This window comes from Mixophyes fleayi, chromosome 1 (genome assembly GCF_038048845.1).
Source record: "Mixophyes fleayi isolate aMixFle1 chromosome 1, aMixFle1.hap1, whole genome shotgun sequence".
NCBI classification, from domain to species: Eukaryota; Metazoa; Chordata; class Amphibia; order Anura; family Limnodynastidae; genus Mixophyes; species Mixophyes fleayi.
In genome coordinates, this window is record NC_134402.1 from 76,225,327 (window position 1) to 76,247,686 (window position 22,360).

The following is a 22,360-nucleotide window of genomic DNA, read 5'->3' on the forward strand; positions in this document are numbered from 1 at the left end:
CTCTTTCATAACACAAATAATGGGTTTGCTGGAGCGGATTCTGTGGGAGAACCATGAATTCATGATGGCTTACCTAGATTGCCTTATGCTGCAAATTCAAGGACATGCACAACCTCAACCGCCATACCCCATTGAGGGTCCTTACCCTTTATATAACAGATGGCAACAAATATTTCCCCCTAACCTAGGTACGCCACTAATCACCCCACATCATTCTCCACAAATAGCTCCCCATAATCCTGAGTACCCGGCTACTCCACAAAACCCTGATCACCCACATTACCGTCAGTTAAAGGTACTGAAAGTATGTACAGTACAGTTATGATGTTTGCCTGTTTTTTAAGGCAGCAATATTTAAAATGCTTTATATATGTAAAATGTTTAATGTAAGCACTTGAAAATTTTATTTTGCAATACTATATTGGCACGTGTGTCTAAACTGTATATTTTTGTTTTTTACTACAATAGTATTGTGACTTTTTGGAAAAAACATGCACTTTGTGATTTATATTTGATATATCTTTATATGATGTAATATGTACTAGAGATGCTCAGGCTCGGTTCCTCGAGAACCGAACACACCTGAACTTAGTAGATCCAGCTCGGCTCGATACTTTTGTGCACCCTCGGAATGGAAAACGAGGCAAAAAGTCATTGTTACGTTGGCTGATCTTGTGAACTTTGTATTCTATAAGTACCGCACTCAACGGTGATCCAGCACCATTTCACAGAGGGACACAGAAGGGGTAGCACAGTTCTTGGCAGTCTCTAGTGCAGTTGGGCAGAGTCATAGGTAGAAAGGGGAGGGGTAGCAGTGTTCTTCAAAGTCTACAGTGACATTCAGGAGAGCTCCATTGCTATTTGTCATTATTGAAATGCAAATAATAGGTCTGGCAGGCTTGGTCTTCTAAAGCTGCAGTCACATTGTACTGTTATATAAGTAACACACAGAGGAGAGGTCCATTGCTTCATTGCTAATGGTCATTGCTGAAATACAAATAATACGGGTGGCAGTGTTGTTCTTAATCTGCAGTCACATTGTACTGTGGCACCAGTCATGATGAAGGTAATCCTTCTACGTCATCTGCTAAAACACATGTTCAAGTGCATAGTGTTTTTAAGTCAGGGAAACAGAAATGTAAAAAAACACCTTTTACCTTGGTCAAGAAAAAAATCCTGTATTCCAGACAAAGTTATCAGCAGACAAAATAAAATTGCCAACATGCCATTCTACACACGCAGTGGCAAGGAAAGAATGAGGCCTTCGCCTTTCTCTGAGTGCTAGTTCTGCAACTGTCACTGAGCCATCTTCTTGTAAGGTCAGTCATGACTAAGCAAGACCTTGTCATTCTGACTCCAAAAGTGATGTACAAATATTTTTATGTGTAAAAGCCAAGCTGGAAGAAAACAATAAGGCATTTGAGGAAAATATATGTTCAGATTCAGAAATGACACAAATCCCTGAGGAGAGTCTATCCATGAGTGCTATGTGTAATCCTGGCCTGTCTGATAGTGTACCCATAGAGAAGGCCTCTTTCAGCATTTCTGCAGATGTCAGCCTGAACAACCCAAATGTAGCCGGTGATACACAAATTGAGGATGCCACTTTGGAACTGCAACAGGATGAGGGGAATATTTGTGTAGCTGACAAGGGCACTAATGAGGATGTTGATGAGGATGATGTTGTTTGTGTAAGTCCTGCACCATTGGAAGCAGTTCTTGCACTTGTATAAGAAGGAGGCCATTGTCATGCCTGGGCATAAGACCAAAAAAATCCACCTCTTATGTGTGGAATTATTTTTACCCGAATCCTGACAACAGTTGTCTAGCCATTTGTAGCGGTTGTAAAGCCACAGTCAGTAGAGGTAGGAACCTTAACCATCTAGGAACCTCATCCATGTTACGCCATTTGAAGCAGGTTCATGGCAAGCTGTTGAGAAAATTGGAAACTTATGCTAAAAAAATAACAAGCAGACCATCAGCTCGGTCCCTTCTCTCAGCTAGATCCTGACACCTGCAATCTACACCCACAACACCGTCCTCATCAATATCCTCTGTAGCGATTGGAGTTAGTCCTGCATCCAAGTTGCTAAGGCTAGATCACTCCTCCAGTACCCTGGATTCCTCAGAAGAATTCTTGAGCGTTAGTCCCACTGCTGCTGCTGGAGGTGAATCTTCATCCCAGAAGCAGACTAAGAAGAAGACTACTAGTAGTTTACAACAATTGACTGTTCAACATTCCTTTGCAAGAGGAAGCAAGTATGAAAGCTGTCACCCAATCGCAAAGCGGATCAGACGCCATGGCGACTATGCTAGCATTAGATCTACGTCCAATATCCACTATTAATGCAGCTGGATTTAGACAGTTACTTGAGGTCTTGTGTTACCATTACCAAAATCCACCACGACACCATTTTACTAGAAAATGTAAAAATGTAATTATTGGGCTACAAAATTCCATTCTACCCACTCTATACTTTAACCACAAATATGTGGACAAATGGACCTGGGCAAACTAAAGATTATATGACTGTTACAGCCCAATGGGTTGGTGTTTCGCCTTCACCAGCAGGTACCCAAGTACGTCGCATTTTTCAGAGACAGGCTACTCTGTGCATCACTGGCTTCACTAAGAGGCATACAGCTGACAATCTGTTACAAAAACTTAGGGATGTCATTGCAACATGGCTTATCCTGCTTGGACTCTCCTCAGGATATTAAATTTCTGGTAACGCCACCAATATTGTGAGAGTATTACAGTTGGGTGAATTCCATCACATTCCCTGCTTTGCTCACACAATGAACTTGGTGGTGCAGAGCTTTTTAAAAAATGACAGCAACGTGCAGGAGATGCTGTCTGTGGCCCGTAAAATATCTAGACATTTCTGGCATTCAGCAACAGTATGTAGGAGATTGCAGCAGCTACAAGAGCAATTTAATTTGCCCTGCTATCAACTGAGGCAAGAGGTGATGATAAGGTGGAATTCCACCCTATATATGCTTCTGCGGATGAAGGAACAGCGAAAAACGATCCACGCTTACTCCACAAGCCATTGGGAAATGAGGGGAGATGTATTTTACTCAAGCGCAGTGGAGAATACTTTCTGTGTTGTGCAAGGTGCTGAAACCATTCGAAGTAGTCACCTGTGAAGTGAGTTCAGACACTGCTAGCTTGAGTCAAGTGATTCCCTTAATTAGACTTTTGGAAAAGCAGCTTGAGAAACTGAAGAAGGAGATTAAACAAAGCAAATATGCTAAGTATCTCGGATTTGTAGATCAAGTACTTTATTTGCTTCGCCAGGATCCAAGAGTTATCAAAAACTTGAAATCAGATCACTACATTTTGGCAACTGTGCTTGATCCTAGGTTTAAGAGCTATGTCATCTTTGTTTCCAACTGACCCACATCTGAAGAGATGCAAGGAGCTCCTGGTGAGCAAGATGACAGCTAAAGTTTTACGTGACAGGACGGCGTCCTCCTCCTTCAGTTTCTCACTCAAATACTGCTAGGAAAAAACTTGGCTTTTCCAAGAGACCCAGGGATGATGCAGATTACTCAGCACAACATTTTGACATCTGGTTTGGTCTAAAAGAATTGACCAAAAAACGTGACTTCACCTGATCCTACTATCAACATCCAAAGGGTGGTTTTAACGACAGCTTAGAAATAGACACATCAGACAGTCCCTTTACATACTGGGAGGAAAAAAGGGGAATATGGAGACCCATGTACCAACTTGCTTTGCATTGCCTAAGCCTCCCAACTTCTAGTGTGTACTCGGAAAGTTTTAAGCACAGCCAGGAACCTTGTCACCGATCGGCGTAGGAGGCTGCTTCCTCAAAATGTGGAAAAGACGATGTTCATAAAAATGAACGTCAATTTCCACGAGGAAGGCCTTTCCCTACAATTTCTTCAAAATACTGAGACTTCTGTAATAGTGGATTCCAGCGGTGATGAATTAATGTGTGAGGATGAGGATGAGGCTGAAGATGATGATGACAACAACATCTTGCTACAGTAGAGTTTATAACCAGCACTGTTACCGTAGGTGCCTTAAGGCCATTGTTAGCTTGTTTTGTGGGGGCCTAAACAAACCAAGCACATCAGCCTCAAAAGTGGCACTCCTTATCGCTGAAGTGTTTGGTTTGTTAAAGTGTGCATGTTCTTTTTAAGATCCAACAAAAGGGTGGGTGGGAGGGCCCAAGGACAATTCCATCTTGTACTACTTTTCCTTTCAGCTACCGCTATGTGCTATATACTGTTGTGTGCTTTGCAAAAATCTTAGATGATGCAGATGACTCAGCACAAAATGTTGACATCTGGTCTTGTCTACTGTAAAAGAATTGACCAGAATTAGTTACACCTCTGCTGTAACTCCACCTGATCCTACTATCAACTATCAACATCCAAAGAATGATGGAGGATTATTTAAACATTTTTTGAACGGTATAAAGACAACCATATTATTAACAAAGAACAATGTTGCTTGCAGAAGTAATGTAAGCATGGATGTCTAAATAGACGTGTAAATGTATTACCTTCCACTTTGCTGCTGTTTCATCAGTATTGCACAAAGTGTTTGTAATCTATACTTTATGTCTTAGGAATTGAGGTTAATTCGAAGCTCAGTGATGAACTTGGTTTTTGATGTGAATTACAATGGCTCATTTTAGTACATTGTCTGGCACCCTGGATTGGTCTTGGTCTGATAAAAGCACACATTCTGGTGGTGGTCAGCGCTCGTTCCCATGTATTAGATGTAGAATTACTACAGTTATCCAAGGAACGGGTGGAGCGATCAATTGAACCATAACTGATTTGATGATCCAAAGACAATTCCATTTTGCACCACTTCTCTTTACTGACACTGCTGTGTGGCAATGTTTCCTAGATGTGCTATGAACTGCCGAGTGTTTGTGTCATTACTCTGTCGCTTAGCATCCAGCCAGGTCGCTGCAGTATTTGTCCCAAAGTGTATGAAAATAATATTGTGACCTGTGAGGTGGTCAAAATTGACTGCAAATGACTTAAAATTAGTGTTATTGAGATTAATAATAATGCAAGGGGGAGGGGGAGGAAAAATGTGATTTTTAGCAAAAAAAACACATGAATCAGACCCTATTAATCCAACTTGAAATAAAGTTTAGAATTAAACAAAGTTATTGTCCTAGCACACAATAGCATGAAACAAATATGTACTTGGTCAATGACTTGTGTATTTGCATATTGAATAGTCAACAACAAAGTTGAAACAGTTGCTAATTTATGTTTCTATAAAACATGCCCTATAAAAAAAACTTTAAAGAATGAGAGTTTAGATCTTCCTAGAACAAATTAAATTTTGGTTACTGAATTCCCTAGCTGTATAAGGATATATTATGCCTAAGATTTAGGAAAATGAAAATGTATAAGATACATTTGCTGTAAACGTGAATAAAAGGGCAGAAATAAGCAGAAGCTCAACACCAACTATAAGGTGCCACCGACTCTCTCTCCGCTATAACTTACCTTCCAACATTTTTTAGAGCCCACATCTGGAACAATAAGCCCTCCCATGACCTAACCAAGCCATGCCTGTTCCTTACAAACCAACGCCCAAGTCTGTCCTAACCATGCCTGCATCCTCACAGGGTAACAACCCTTTCTCATGCTGATCAATGGGAGAGTCTTGAGAAAATAGGGATGGTTGGGAGATACGTTATAACTTGACTCCTTTTCATTGTCTGTAGAAGATGGTAACTTGTTTCCTGAGTCTGATTAAGACCCCATGAGGCCCTAGGCAACATAGCAGCAGCAGCTATTTATTTAGCACAACTAATTCAACCGCGCTGTACAGAGAACTCGCTCACATCAGTCCCTGCCCCTTTGGAGCTTACAGTCTATATTCCCTACACACACACAGACAGAGAAAGACTAAGGTCAATTTAATAGCAACCAATCAACCTACTAGTATGTGTTTGGCGTGTGGGAGGAAGCCGCAGCACCTGGAGGAAGCCCATGCAAACACAGGGAGAACGTATAAACTCCACACAGATAAGGCCATGTTTAGGAATCTAACTCATAATCCCAGTGCTGTGAGGCAGAAGTGCTAACCACTAAGCCACATCTGCTACACCCCTTGGTTAGGTGCATATTTATTTAAAAAACTTTGAGCATTCATACTTACACTAATCACAAAGTGCTTGGTCCTGCTCCACGTTTATAACTTGGCCACACATGTGAGTTGCCAAAAGTGGACAATAATGTTAGAATTGATGGATTACTAGGAGGTCTGATGGAAGATGACTGCACACACATCCCTGTAGTGGTCATCTGCAGGATGAATTCTTGGACATGATCGAGAAAGATGATATTGGGACAAAATGACAAAACTGCCAGTGATATCACTATGTGCATGGCCAGCATTAGAAACCAGTTACAACTACAGTACATGAGATGCAGCCTGTCAGTTCACTAAGACCTGGTGACATTAATGTGGCATAAGGCACAAGGCGCTCAAAATATGTCAATTTGTTAAAGGATGTCCCTTCCTCTTGATGTATACTACTACATTAAGCAAAACAATTAACACTGGGTAACAGATAACATTGGTATCAATTATGTACTTTTGTAATTTAACCAGGACATATATTTTAAGAGATGGAGACAATTACCCAACAATATGGTATATTAGGCTCAATATGTTTATGCAGTGGAAATGGATATTGCCATATCTGTCATAAGACTTTGGAATTCAAAACCCCATGGGCTTGTAACTCATGTGAGCACTTGAAAAGAAATATTATCTTTATTATTGTTCTCTTTTATTTGTAAGGCACTACTATGGATCCGCAACGTCATACATAGAGCTTAGTGAAACAATACAGGGTGACAAAACATGGCATACAAGGTAGTACAAAACAAAGTGCAGAAAATGAAGTGTAATAAATATAGATAAAGAGCAATATGTATAAACAAGTACCAATAAGCAGAAAGAAGTACATAGGGCAAAGAGGTAAAAGTGAATTGTAATGTACAGATAGGAAGGGAAGGAGAGAGGTGGGGCAGTGAATAAAGGGATGGGGCTGTGCCGTGTGCCAAATAGAGTGGACAACACTAACAGGATCAGGGCAGAGATGGAGAAGAGGAAAGCTGGGGGGAAGGGGTCAAGAGACGAAATGGAAAGAAGGGGAGGGGGGCTAAGGGCAAAGGAAAACGAGGAGTGGACACAAGGAAAGAGAGCCCTGCTCGAGGGAGCTTACAGTCTAAAGGTGAGGGGGGAGACTGACAGGAAACACAGAGTGACAAGAGGGGGTAGGGGACAAGAACACTGTAGGGAGAGGAGCAGGGAGTAAGACAGAGGGGTGAAGAATATAAAGTTTCCCACCCCTGTTTGTCAAAAATACAAAACACAAAAACAGGTTGGGTAACCCAGACTCCTCAGACCCCACAGGACAATAGCTGGGAACCTAGGTTGCCTAATGGATGATCCAGATACGCTTGTACCCAGAAAAACACATGTTGCATTTCAGCCTGTTGTTTTTTATGCCACAGGAGTGAACAGGACAGATATAGAAAAAGAGAACAGTAAATGATTGTATGGAAATGAGTTATCATTTCAGTTTGTTATAGTGTTTCATGTGATAAGGAACCAAGTTAAGAAACGTCTTATTACTGTATTATGTTACAATATCATGTTACATTTCAAAAGAACAGCAGTGTTTTGCAGGTGTACGACCAATTGAAAGATGTACAGCACATGAATGTTTATGAAAAGGACAGAATTCCAGACCGCTTTTATTACAAGAAAGGAAAATTTGTGCCCCCTTTAACACTGGTTGCTGAACAAGGCTGGTTCATAACTGAGGTAAAATTAACTTTTACATGATTTAACTTCCAAAGTAGTATATTGACAAAGCCCTGATCTATATGGTTTCACCTAGAGTAAAGAAAAACTTCCATTCTGGAACAATGGCACAAAGCCCAATCAAGGCTGGCAGCATGGGTGGCATGGCTACGACAATGAGCTGATGGATATGAGAGGATTCTTTTTAGCATCTGGTCCAGGTAAATATTAAAAAAAAATACAGATCTGAACTATCCCACCAAGTCAACATACGGGGCAGATTTATATCCTTGTAACTATAAAAAATGGCATAATTGGCTCTCTCATGGACTCATTGCAATGAGATTCCATCTCCGCTTGAGTATTGCACACATCACATAATTTAGTGACACAGGAATGGGATATTCATACATGGTAATAGCTTCCTAAGGCTGTGTACACACTACAGTGTTTTCAGAAGATTATCGGACCAATCAGACCATAAACGTTTGATTGGTCCGATATCACAGTAGTGTGTACCCTGGAACGATGAACAATTATTGTTCCAAAGCACATGAAATTGTTTATCTAGATTTTCAAACTGACTTGAAAATCTCGTTCAACGATTGAACAATGTTTCAGTTCTGTAGTGTGTATGCACTCATGACCAGATCTCCATAGAGTTTAGAGTCATGATCTTTTTAGTCGATGGTCATGACAGATGAAGAGCACAGATCTGAAGGTAAACCTTGTAAAAATGTGTATCATGTGTATGCATGAATCTGCATGCTGATCGGGACTTTATTTTATTTAATCATTCGTTGGTAAAATCATTATAGATGACACATCGGGAGAAAATTTCTGTACTGTGTACCTAGCCTAACATAGACACTATGTAGATATCACAATCTTGAAACAATGGCTTTCACTTTAAATTATCCACACAAACCTATTCCCTGTATAAATTAATAAGTTGACAAAAGATAAAAGGTAAAGATGAGACCAAATGATATTGAATTTAGCAAGTGGTCTCAATACACTTGATTAAGCCTGGACTGCCCACCTGGCCCTCCTGACAAATGCCAGAAGGGTCGATGGGCACAGGGTCGATGGACCTTCATTCTAACTCAGCCCTGCTGTCACTGATTGACATTTTTTTCAGATTCATCTCTGTCGGCACTAGTGATGTCAGGGCAAATTTTTAGTCCAAGTACGGCCCTACGCATAATAGGTCTCTAGTTAGCTCAATACTAATCTACATATATTTTGTCACCAAATTAAACTATGCTTCCTCTCAACGATTGTCTCCAGGAAATTAGTTTTGCAAGTTCTTCTATGGAGTAAATCATACAGACATACGGGTCACTCTGTTTGGACAAGTTACTTTTTAAATTTTCAGAAATCATTGCAAAACACTTGCCTACCAATATATACATTGTGAACACACAGTGTACATTTAATTTACTCTGCAACAACACATCATTTATTTATATAGTGCCAGCAGATTCCTTAGCGCTTTATAATTCAAACAATACAAACAGTAATAAAACAATGCTGCGCGCAAGCTTACAATTTATGGGACAATGGTTTGATACATAAGGGTAAATGCTACATCATATTGAATATTTGTCCAGCTAGAATGCAAAGGTTACAAAGTATTTAGTCAGCTGTATGCTCAGTCACATAACTATGTTGGTCAGAGGGTTGTTGTCTTGTGTTAGCTGTGTATAGGGTGGTAATAGGGTAACCTAGGGAGATTAGCACGGTGGTTTAGTGGTTAGCACTTCTGCTTCTCAGCACTGGGGTCATGAGTTCGATTCCTGACCATGGCCTTATCTGTGTGGCGTTTGTATGTTCTCCCCGTGTTTGCGTGGGTTTCCTCCGGATGCTCTGGTTTCCTCCCACACTCCAAAAACATAATAGTAGGTTAATTGGCTGCTATTAAATTAACCCTCATCTGTGTGTATGTTGGCGAATTTAGACTGTAAGCTCCAATGAGGCAGGGACTGACGTGAGTGAGTTCTCTGTACAGTGCTACTGAATTAGTGGCGCTATATAAATTGATGATGATGATTAAGAGGGTGGTAGAGGAATATTATAAGCTTGTCTGAAGAGGTGGGTTTTCAGAGAACGCTTGAAGACTAGAGGAAAGTCTTGTAGTGCGAGGGAATGAATTCCATAAAGTGGGTGCAGCCCGCAAAAGTCCTGTAACCAAGAATGGGAGGAAGTGATGAGAGTGGAAGAGAGATGCAGATCTTGTGCAGAATGGAGGTGTCGAGTTGGGAGATATTTTGAGACAAGTGAGATGTATGCTGATGCAATTTTGTTGATGGCCTTGTATGTTAGTAGAAGGATACTTTTACAAAGCCACTGTATATTCCAATAACATCCATTTGGTACATAGACAGCATTCTAGTGCCTTCTGTGCAATACAGGGAGCATTCTAGAAACATTTGTGCAATCAAGATAGCATTCTAATTACCTCTGTACAAAACAGAGTGCATTCTAGTGACCTCTATGCAAATCAGAGTGCCTTCTAGTGGGCTGTATGCAAAACATTCTGTTGACCTAAGTACAATTCAGTCAGCATCCTAGTGACCCCTATACAATAGGGAGGGATAGTAATTTATACCAAAGTAAAACACTGACAATTTTTAAACATCTGTGACTTACTGCATCTGTTATATTAAATACTTCAGTTTTAATTAATATTTATGGCAATTCTGTAAGTTATTTTAATGAAACTGGTTTGGTGTTAAAGGCATATAATATGAGCTGTAAATAAGGGATGGCTTATTTTTATTTTAGGATTGTATGTCAGAGAGTCACAGATTGCCAGATATTGCAGTGACTAAGGAATAATAATAGTATTGAGGAGGAACCACAAGAATATGTCTAGATAGCCTAGTCCTAGGTATAATGTTCATGTTCAAACAAGAGTGTGGTTGAGATTGACTCTATAGAAAGTCATAGACCTGCTGAAACACATGTTTCCTGTTGTGAAGATGGTATGTTACCTTCTCAATGTCTGCTACATGCCAAATATAATTTTTGAGTTCCTGTGAAAGGGGAGAAAGAGATTTCTTCCATTTCCTAACTATTTAAACATATCCCAAGACCAGAGGAGGAACCAGCTCACTAGTACCCCGTGCTGTGGGCCCCATTATCTCCTTGGGCCCCGGTGCACCGCCCCGGCTGCACCAATGGTAGTTCCACCACTGCCCAGGATATGTGAGATTAATTTTTTAGAGTGTTTGTTAAGATTTGGGGGAGGGTAGCACAGAAGAAAGTCCACAGTTCTTCAATAATTGCATTTTCCTTCATAGAATTGAGGATATTATGTTATATTATATTTCTTATGAATTACTTATTATACGTGTTCATTATGCTTTATTTATTTATTATATGGGTGCACTATGTTTTATGTATATATTATACAGGGGCATTTTGCAACTATTTACTATTTTGTATAACCTATATTAAAAAGGAGGCTTAGCTAAAAGAAAAAAATGTAGTTAACATTGAAAACTACAAATCAACTTTAAAGCAAGAGATATAAAGACATAGATAGAAGAAGACATGTTGGGGCAGATTTAATTGGCCGCAATGTTCTGAGGAACTTCGCAGCCACGCATTTTTGCCATTACTACGATAAAACTTGAGGGAAAATGAGGGAGAATCTGCTGCATTGTCTTTTTTTAAAAATTTTATTTTCATTTTTGTTTAAAACTTAAGATTTTGTATTGATTAGTCGTAAAGATTTATGAATAAATCCATTTGATTCGATGATGTAAGAAAATAGAGTGAAAAAATGCATTTCTTATAGTCAGGGCTGCCAAGAGGAATTCAGGGCCCCGGTACAACAACTTCATGGGGCACCCTTATAGATGCGCATGTTGAAAAATTTGGAAGTGCGCATGTTGCAGTAAAGTTGGGAGTAGGTGTGGTCATACAATTGGGGGCGTGGCTATGAATAATTGGGGCATGGCTGGTGGGGGTAAAGCGCTAGGCCCTGAATTCACCAGAGCGTGACATATGTCCAAGCACTCCCGACTTTCAAGACATCTAGCACCACAGTGTAGTACAGAAAGAATGCAGTGTGTACACAGAGAGTTCACAGTCTTGGCCTGTACCTTACATTGGGCAGAACACTCACCAAAAATTGACATTGTCCCACTAGAATCACAACATTTCACACATTCTCCTGCTCTCTTCTACCTGTTCTTCTCACTTTCACCCCATGTGGCTGCAGGTTTCTTTAGTTGCGGCTTGTCTGGATCCTGGAATGTTGGGGGACCCTATTTGGGAAAAAATGGCTACATTTAGAAAATTACAACTAGCCCCTCCGTTAAATCAATAGCACCCATGATTAATAATTAGGCCTTCCTCCAGCCCCAACATTAAAATAGTATTCCCCATTACCCTGCAAACAAAATAGCAACCATTAATTAGCCACCATCTACCTCACACACACTACATTGCCAAAAGCTCCCTGTACCATCACACACACATTACTCTGCCCCTTCATCATCACCAATCTATGTCCCCTTATGATCGCATTGCGCCCTCCATGCTGCCTTTGCCCCTTTCTTCATCCCCCTGTGCCATGCTGCCTTTGCCTCCCCTTTCTTCATGCCCCTGTGCCATTCTGCCTTTGCTCCTCCATTCCCCTGTGTCATGCTGCCTTTGCCCTCCCCTTTCTTCATGCCCCTGTGCCATGCTGCTTTTACCCCCCCGTTCTTCAACCCCCTGTGCCATGCTGCTTTTACCCCCCCCGTTCTTCAACCCCCTGTGCCATGCTGCATTTGTCCCTCCTTTCTTCATCCCCCTGTGCCATGTTGCCCTTGCCCCCCCTTTCTTCAACCCCCTGTGCCATGCTGCCTTTGCCCCCCCTTTCTTCATCCCCATGTGCCATGTTGCCTTTGCCCTCCCTTTCTTCAACCCCCTGTGCTATGCTGCCTTTGCCTCCCCTTTCTTCAACCCCCTGTGCCTCTCTGCGTTTCTCCTTTTTCACTTACCTCTGTATTGCTTTCTTTCATCTTTCTTTTCTGTCTTCTGCCTTCTTCTGTGTTCGGCTCTTCACTGAATGTCGGGCGTGACGTGATGACGTCACGCCCGACATTCATTGCAAACAGAGGGGAAGAGGGACGCCAGCACCGCGATCATGTGTGAGTATTTGTATACACGCCGCCAAACCCCCCCCCCCCCCCGCACCCCCCCCACCATCTCGGCGGCCCTGCTTATAATCACTGTAGATATCCCTAGAGGATGTTATTCTAGATGATGTCTATGAGGCTCACTTAGAGGCGGGCTTATGCGCCTTTGGAAAAGAAGTGTGCAGGAACAGTGGTGTAGAGTTGGATGCATCTTGCAGTATGAGCAACTCCTAAATTGTAGTACGTATACCAGACTTGCCAGTGTCCATGTACAACTGACTGAAGCGTAGAATACGCAAGAATTAGGCGTACTTGTTTGTATTCTGTGCAGAAATGACATAACTATAGACTAATAGTCTAATAAGGGAAAAACAAAACACATTTTAACACATTATTATGTTGTGTAGTAATATGGTAATGCAGTCAGGTACAAAGGAGAGCATAATGTCTTAGAATAAAAGCAAGTCTCATTTTTCCAGATTTAAAAATAAAAAAAATACTTTCACAATCCAGCACTCATCTGAGCCTGTGTGACGTGTGTGTGACAGAGTAAAAAAATAACAACCACCTTGTCCTTTTGAAATAATTAAAACTCTTTGTCTCTCACATAATACCATTTGCCTTACCAATCATGCCACAACCACCACAGTTTGGATTCAAGAGCTGACACTCTTAGGAAGCCTTTGATTATCCCTACTTTATCTAAACTAATCGATCACAACTTACTTTATTCAGAGTTATCATAAACCAAATGATCTCCTATTTTTCTATGTAGTGTTCTAATAAAAATTTGTGTGTCGAATTAGCTTTGCAAGAACACAGAGTTACTTAGTAAGTGTGGTTGAATATGGGGAATAAATCCCAATGTTTAAGATACAAAACAATTAACAAAATTGACATACAAAGAATCACACAATAGTTTCTTGTGAAATATAAAGGATTACACAACAGAATTTATTAGGTTTTTGTTTGCTGGGAGAGCATGAATGTGCTAGAACACTTCTCAATATGAAATTGACTCTCGAAAAGTGAACAAATCTTTTAGTTTTAAAGGACATTTTAAACATACTTCAGATGCCCGCCAATCTTCCTCTGTGATGTCAGAACCAGAAAACTTGTGTAACTGCAAATTAACTTTTACACCCGTCTATTCAAAACAAATTTCTGTTCAAGGATTCTTCATAGTGGCCTAATTTCTTATAAAAATGTCCTACAACGATGATATAGCTTCCACACAACAGGTCATTAGTCTCCCTTCATTTACATATCAGATGTGAATCCTGCAAGTTTGATAGCTGACAAAATGACATTTTCCTGTGTCCTTATTTTCTTTCATTCAAGCTTAGCCCAGATGCTCAGCTTCCTGTCACCCAGTAGAGATATCCTGAGATATCACAGAACCAGAAGGAATGTGGCGTGTCAGCTGTTGGGTATTATTAATGGATATTGGTATAACCTTAATGAGAGACTCACTTTACAACCAGGGTCATAAATTGGTATTGGACATTATAATCTGCTGCTAAGAACACACAGCTGGATCTTTCTATAGATAAATACATCATGGGTAGAACAAAAATTTAGAGATAAACAGAAAATCAAAGAATAACCTGGTCTCCCCCTCTCAGGGTTTAACCCATGGTTAAACACAGATTTCCTGTGAGCCCCCCTAAACCAATACTGTGAATTAAATCACAAACATGTATTGCTGTTTTATATGACTTGTAAGTAAGTAGATTTCATTCAACGCACCTCCACATTCCTTGTTTATCCTTTTAAAAAGTAAATGAGAATTGTCTTTCCTGCAGACTGTTCTGGAGACACAAAGTGACCTCTAACAGCTAATTGAATTTCCCCCATTTACTTGATTTCTTATTATAATTATAGTGGTTATAAACTTAGCCGGTCATCACCTATTTAACAGTCAAATTTCTAGGAGCATTGAGTAAACCCACCCTCTCACTGCTGAAAGCTCACAATAACCGAAACCCAGCTTGTGGGAAATAATGGACAATACAGCTGCACCACCATAGATATCGGTGACAATCCTAGAGCTGCATCACCACCATTGGTGGAAGAAGCTCAGTAGGTACTCCATGATTACCTACTGATCATCACCTATAGCAAATACAGATTTGTTTTTAAGTAATCAAGTAAGTATTTTTTCTCTCGAATCCTTTATGCAACAAATCAATTGTAATATAAGAAGTGTAGTGTACCTTTAAAGACTAACTGGAAATCAAGAGTACACACATGGCAATACTTCAAACAACTTTTCTCTTCTTCTTCTCCAGATTTTAAAGTGAACTACAGAGCGGCTCCAATCAGGGCAGTGGACGTTTACAATGTAATGTGCAAAGTTCTAGGCATGGAGCCACAGCCCAACAATGGATCATGGTCCCGGGTGGAATGTATGTTAAGAAGCACAGCACAGCTGGTTATCCTGGACAGTTATTCATTGATATCACTTCTCTTCACAGTTGTAGCACTATGGGTTTAGCCATTTTATTTTTCTAAAATTTAATAATAAGGACTTTTCTAGACCCTTTACCCTTCATATAAAATATTTTATTTTACATATTTTTTCATATTTTTTTAGTCAAATGTAAAATTGCATCATTTGTTTCACAATAAGAAAACATTTAAAATGATAACCTAAATAAATTGTGATAGAATAAAAGGAAAATAAACATCCACATTACAAAAGGAAGGTTGTGGTTAACACCTCTCATTGGGTTATTACATGATCATGATTTCAATATATATTCAATGTATTCATGGTTTCAATCAACTTACAGCTCCAGAAAGAGTGTCTCAGTTCTGCTTGTATTTAGGATATCTCCCATCCTCTTAATCTCTTCAATGACGTATTTGTATTTGTGCTGGGGATATATATAGATATGTTGTTGCAAGATCGGGTAAGGTTTGTCATTTCCTGGGGTAAATGGCTGCACTTCCTATGCATCAGCCAAACAGTATCACACCAGTCCAGTGCCTCTGTTCAAGCAATAGCAGCTAGTTTTATTTAGCAGCTCCAAAAATAAACACAACATAAACAAAAGTATTAGCATATGCGGCTCTAACTTACAAAACATAGAATACTCTCTTTAAAGTGAAAGGACCTAATGACACACACACACGCACACGCACACGCACACGCACACACATACACACACACACACACACACACTATATAACAGACCTTACTAGTAACAAATTGCATTGTCTCTCAGCAGGCATCTAACCTGTTCCCCAGTGAGAGTTTGAGGGAACAGCCTCACAGCCTTTTATCTACACCACACAGATGCAATTAGCTAGCAAGTGTCTGGCAGGTTGAAAGACCCAGAATGGACCAGCTGAATGCCCGCCCACTCTCTCCCTTCATAACCCTTACACTGGTGTTTCCTACAGATGAAAACAATCTCTTTCCAAAACGCAAGCAATCTCCTTGGGGTTTTAAAGCACATAAGACAGAAACCTGGGGCATATACTGCATATCTCCTATTTACCACTTTTTCTGTACTTCTGTCACAATATATTAATTCAGTCAGTTAGTTACGTACACGTCAGTCAGTTACACACAGTCTGCTCTCTCCTTTGGGGGCCTCTCTTTCACTCACTCCATCAGACCTGAAAACTGCCCATGCGGCAGGGTGAGCATCCTCCTATTCCTCAGTTGTATCTTTCATGTCATCTCCCCTGAGCTCCTCCTTTGAATTCCATTCTATTCGTCTTTTCTTCCCATCCATCTGCTTGTCTCAGTCATCTGCCACACCCTTGGTCTAACTTTTTCCAATTTCTTGATAATTTTGCTGCCTGGCTTCCCCACTAACTCTCCTCAGACCTACCCTCCCTTATCCTAGGTGACTTCACCACAGACCCTGTATCCATCAAACTACTTGCCCATTCTTTCTCCTTTGACCTCTCATAATGGACCTCTTTCCCCACCCACTGTCTCTGTCACTCCCTTGACCTTGTTTTCCTTCATCAAGGTGCTCTGTCTCCCTCTCCTTCACTCAATACTCATCTCCTGCCCCCTCCACACACCCAACTGTACCTTTTCTAGATGCATTCTTGATCCTTCTATTTTTGCCTCATCGTTGAAATCTCCTATGCCCTCTATCCACCCTGTCCTGCGTCAAACAGGTGGCCTCCCTCTACAACCACACCCTCACAGCTGCTCTTGGCTTTGCTATACTGCCTCTTCTGTCCACCTTCACTGCTCTAAGCCACAACCTTTGCACTTAAAATTTACCCAATTCCTTTAAAAATGCACAAGTACCGCTTTTCCTTGAGTTGCCTATATAGCTGAAATTGTAACACATAATTGGATATCTTTACACAACTAAAACAGGAGACGGGGCACCCGGATTCAAACCAGGGCCCTTTCTATCTGCAGTCGAATGCTCTACTACTGATCAATACCCCCAGAAGGCATCTACTGCTGACTTACTAGTGCACTTTTTAATTTTTACTGGTGAATCAGCTGTGTTTGTCCACTAACATCTCTCTTTTATATAAGATGGATTTTTTTCTTTTGTCTATTGAAGCATAATTACAGGTACCGTATGTGAATTCTACTCTGACCAACCAATACAAGGGGATTCCACACTTGTCTTCATTCATATCTCCTAAATATTACCATTCATATCTCTGTTTCATTATGGTAGCAAAATACTCATAAGTCCCGTCCTTTAAAAGCCATCTACTTCTGAGTGAGACATTATACTAGCCCTCTCCAGTTGGCCAATGACTGTCACCCTTCCTCCCCTCTGGTAATCATATCTCACACCCTTATCCAAGATTTCTCCTGTGCTGCCCCCACCACTGGCATGATCTCCCCCATTCGATCAAACTATTCCCTAGCCTATATAGTTTCAATCAGTCAATGAAAATCCACCTGTTTCAAAAAGCCTAGCAGTATTTCACTTAACCATTTCACCATGAAGTATACCTCACCCTTTTTCATCCTTCATCTTACTCACTCTTGCTTCTTGCCTTCAGATCCTATTTTATTGGCTCACCCCATGTGTCAACCGTTTGACTGCTCCTTTACCTTTGGATTGTAAGCTATTGTGAGCAGGGCCCTTTTTCCTCCTGTTCTCATTACCTATAACCTTTGCTCACCACCTTCTCATTGGGCTCTGAACTGTGCTGAATATGTCCCTTGCACCCCAGCAGCTGTGTTGAGAGTTGTAGTGTTATTTGTTTACTGTATTGTGCTCCAATACGATAATACCTTGTACTATCTTGTTGTTTGCCCACTGTATGGTGCAGCTGACCTCATGTGGTGCCACACACACACACACACACACACACACACACACACACACACACACACACACACACACACACACACACACACACACACACACACACTATGGACAAAAGTATTTGGTCACCCTGTTAATTATTGAATTGAGGTGTTTCAATCAGACCCTTGACAGTGATGTATAAAATCAAGCTCCTAGCCATGCAGTCTCCATTTGCAAACATTTGTGATACAAAATGAGTCGTTCTGAAGAGCTGAGCGACTTCAAGCATCGTAATGTGATAGGATGCCACCTTTGCAATAAGACGGTTTGTGAAATTCCATCCCTGCCTAATATTTCATGGTCAACTGTAAGTGATCTTATCAGAAAGTGAAAGCATTTAGGAACCGCAGCAACTCAGCCATGAAGTGGAAGACCATGTAAAATCACAGAGCGGGTTCAATGATTGCTAAGGCACTTGATGCACAAGAGTCGCCAACGCTCTGCTGATTCCATAGCTGAAGAGTTCCAAACTTCCACTGGCATTAATGTAAGCACAAAAAATGGGCGGCGGGAGCTTAATGGAATGGGTTTCCATGGCCGAGCAGCTGCATGCAAGCCTCACATCAGCAAGACCAATGCCAAGCGTCAGATGGAGTGGTGTGAAGCACACCGACACTAGACTGTGGAGCAGGGCCGCCGAGAGGGGGGGGGGGATAATAATAACTTGGGCTTACTTATTACTTAGTTCTTTTTCTCTTTTTTTTGCCCGGGGGAAGGGGGGGTCCTGGGTGACAGAGTCAGAGTGGCTCCGCCCTCTTATTTGGTGGGGGTAGCCGACTACTAAAAGAATTAAATAAAAACCTTACCTCATCACGTCGCAGCTCCCCTCCTCCTCCCTGCTCCATTCGGACGTGACGTCATCGTGCCACACATTCAATGAGCGGCGCAGAAAGGAGCCAGCAAAATGACTGAAGAGATGAAAGAAACCAATACAAAGGTAAGTAGAGGAGCTGAGGCAAGAAGAGGAAAGCAGGATGGCACAGAGAGATGAAGGGGGAAAGCAAAATGGAACAGAGTGATGAAGGGGGGGAGCAGCATGGCCAGTGCAGGATTAAGGGAATGGAGGCCCCTGGGCTAAGGGGGCCTCCATTCCCCTGTGAGGGCCCCCCGTGAGCGTGATCCGAGCTTACCGCCCCCCCCCCCCTTACCTCCTTCCCCGGCGCGCTGTTTGCTCTTTACTGAGGAGAGACTCACGAGATCTCCTCAGTAACGAGACTACAGCACGCCAGGGAAGGACCGCAGTGAAAGTGCTCAACTGAGGGCGCCACCGCCCCCGACTGATGAATACTGCTGCTGAGCACTTTCAAGGGCCCCCTGGATGCCATAGGCCCCTGGGCTGTAGCCCAGTTAGCCCTATGGTTAATCCGGCCCTGAGCATGGCACAGTGATGAAGGGGGATGGCACAGGGGCTTGTGGCAGTGTGTGTGTATAATGGCACAGGGGGCTTGTGGCAATGTAGTATGTGTGATGGCACAGGGGGCTTGTGGCAATGTAGTGTGTGTGAGGTAGGTGGCGGCTAATTAATGGGTGCTATTTTGTTTGTGGGGTGATGGCAGGGCCGGATTAACCCGAGGTCTAACTGGGCTATAGCCCAGGGGCCTCGGGCATCCAGGGGCCCTTCAAAGTCCGCAGCAGCATTATTGATGGGGGCGGGGGCGCCCCCAGCCCGATCAATGCTGCTGAGCACTGTCAGTCCAGTCCTCCGTCCCCGGCGCTCAGTACTCTGCTTACTGATGAGATCTCGCGAGATCTCCTCAGTAAGGAGCTTACAGCGCGCCGGGGACAGAGGACTGGACTGACAGGTAAGCGCTTTGGGGGGGCCCTCATGGGGGACGGGGGCGGCTCACAATGGGGGCCTCACGGGGGAATGGAGGCGCCCTTAGCCCAGGGGCCTCCATTCCCTTAATCCGGCCCTGGGTGATGGTGAGGCAATTTAATAGTGGAGACTATTAATTTAAGATGGGTGGTTTGGGGGCTATTAATTGAATGTGGGGGTGAGTTTGGGAAGAATGAGGTCTCTTTATTAAATGTAAATATGAATTATTTAATGGCAGTGATGGTTGTGGGAAATAGGAATATTTATTATATGTAAATGCAATTAATTTATTATGTATAATTATTTATTAGGTACTATGAGGCATGACATAATTTGTGGGCACAACTAAGAGGCACTATGAGGTCACTGTACCGCTGTCCTGAAAGTCAGGACTGCTGTGACATATGTCACGCTTCGACGAGCAGGCACTGCGCACTAATGCCAATGATGTACACAACAATACTTGTTTTTTTTCTGTAGTAGGGTGGCCTAGTGCTTTTCACCTGCTAGACATGCCCCAATGATGCACAGCCACGCCCCTAATTGTATGACCACACCCACTTCCACGGTGTGCTGTCTCTGTGCGGCAGCGCAAAATTTATTGCTATGCTCAACTATAAGGGGGTCCCATAAAGTTGCTCTACCGGGGCCATGAATTCCTCTTGGCAACCCTGCTGTGGAGCAGTGGAAACGTGTTCTGTGGAGTGAAGAATCACGCTTCTCTGTTTGGCAGTCAGATGGGCGAGTCTGGGTTTGACGGATGCCGGAAGAACATTACCTGTCTGACTGCATTATGCCAACTGCGAAGTTTGGTGGAGGAGGGATAATGATATGCCCCATACCATTATCCCTCCTCCACCAACTTTCATGCCCCATTTTTTTTTCAGGGTTTGGGCTAGGCCCCTTATCTCCAGTGAAGGGTAATCTTAATGCTTCAGCATACAAAGTAATTTTGGACAACGCTATGCGTCCAGCTTTGTGACAACAGTTTGGGGAAGGCCCTTTTCTATTCCAACATGACTGCCCCAGTGCAAAAAGCAAGAACTACAAGGTTTGATGAGTTCGGTGTGGAAGAACTTGACTGGCCCGCACAGAGCCCTGACTTCAACCCCATCTAACCCTTTGGCATGAACTGAAATGGAGACTGAGAGCCAGGCTTTGTTGTCCAACATCAGTGCCTGACCTCATAAATATCCCTTTCTTTATTCCTGAAGGCAACACAACTATCTCTCGCACTAACAGAGAAGCGCAGATTTCAAAACAGATTATTCTGACATCATAAATACTCTACAGAATGAAGGGGCACAAATTCCCACAGAAACACTCCAGTATCTTGTGTAAAGCCTTTCAAGAAGAGTGTAAGCTGCAAAAGGGGAACCAACTCCATACTAAAGTATATGTATTTGAATACAATGTCATTACAGTCCCTGTTGGTGTAATGGTCAAGCGTCTGAATAATTTTGTATATATATATGTATATATACAAAAGCAACATATAAATAACATTTAAAACAATGACAAGTGGAGTGAATAATAACATTGATTATACTGTTACAATGGCATCTGTCGAAGGGTGGAATATATTAGGCAGCAAGTGAACAGTCAGTTCTTAAAGTTGATGTGTTGGATGCAAAAAAAGTGGCCAAGCAAGAGGATCTGAGCGACTTTGACAAGGGTCAAATTGTGATAACTAGACGACTCGGTCAGAGCATCTCCAAAACGTCAGGTTTTGTGGAGTGTTCCCGGTGTGCAGTGGTTGGCACCTACCAAAAGTGGTCAAAGTAAGGACAACCGGTGAACCAATGACAGGGTCATGGGCGTCCAAGGCTCATGGATGCATGTGGAAAGCAAAGGCTAGTCCGTCTGGCCCAATCCCACAAAAAATCTACTGTAGCACAAAAGTAAATGTTGGCTATGATAGAAAGGTGTCAGAACACACAGTGCATCCCAGCTTGCCGGGTATGTGGTTACATAGTCGCAGATCGATCAGAATGCCCATACTGACCACTGTCCACCTACGAAAGCGCCTTCAATGGGCATGTGAGTGCCAGAATTGGACCATGGAGCAATGGAAGAAGGTGAACTGAACTGACCTTTTCTTTTACATCAAGTGGACGACTGAGTGCATGTCCATCGTGTACCTGGAGAAGAGATGAGATTCCACAATGGGAAAACGGCAAGCTGGTGGAGGCAAGCGGGCAGTTGTTTGCTGGGAAAACGTGGGTCCTGGCATTCCTGTGGATGTTGCTTTGACATCTACCTAAACATTGTT

The 22,360-nt window shown here is 42.1% G+C and overlaps 1 protein-coding gene across 1 annotated transcript in view; it reads left to right on the forward strand.

Moving 5' to 3' along the window:
- ENPP6 (ectonucleotide pyrophosphatase/phosphodiesterase 6) overlaps nt 1–15,907 on the forward strand; it is a 63,466-nt gene extending 47,559 nt beyond the window's left edge. The window contains exons 6-8 of the mRNA XM_075197128.1: nt 7,709–7,846; nt 7,923–8,046; nt 15,252–15,907. Coding sequence (XP_075053229.1) covers nt 7,709–7,846; nt 7,923–8,046; nt 15,252–15,457 — 468 coding nt within the window. The 3' untranslated portion in view covers nt 15,458–15,907. The remainder of the gene's footprint in view (nt 1–7,708; nt 7,847–7,922; nt 8,047–15,251) is intronic.
- Nucleotides 15,908–22,360: the final 6,453 nt, after the last annotated feature.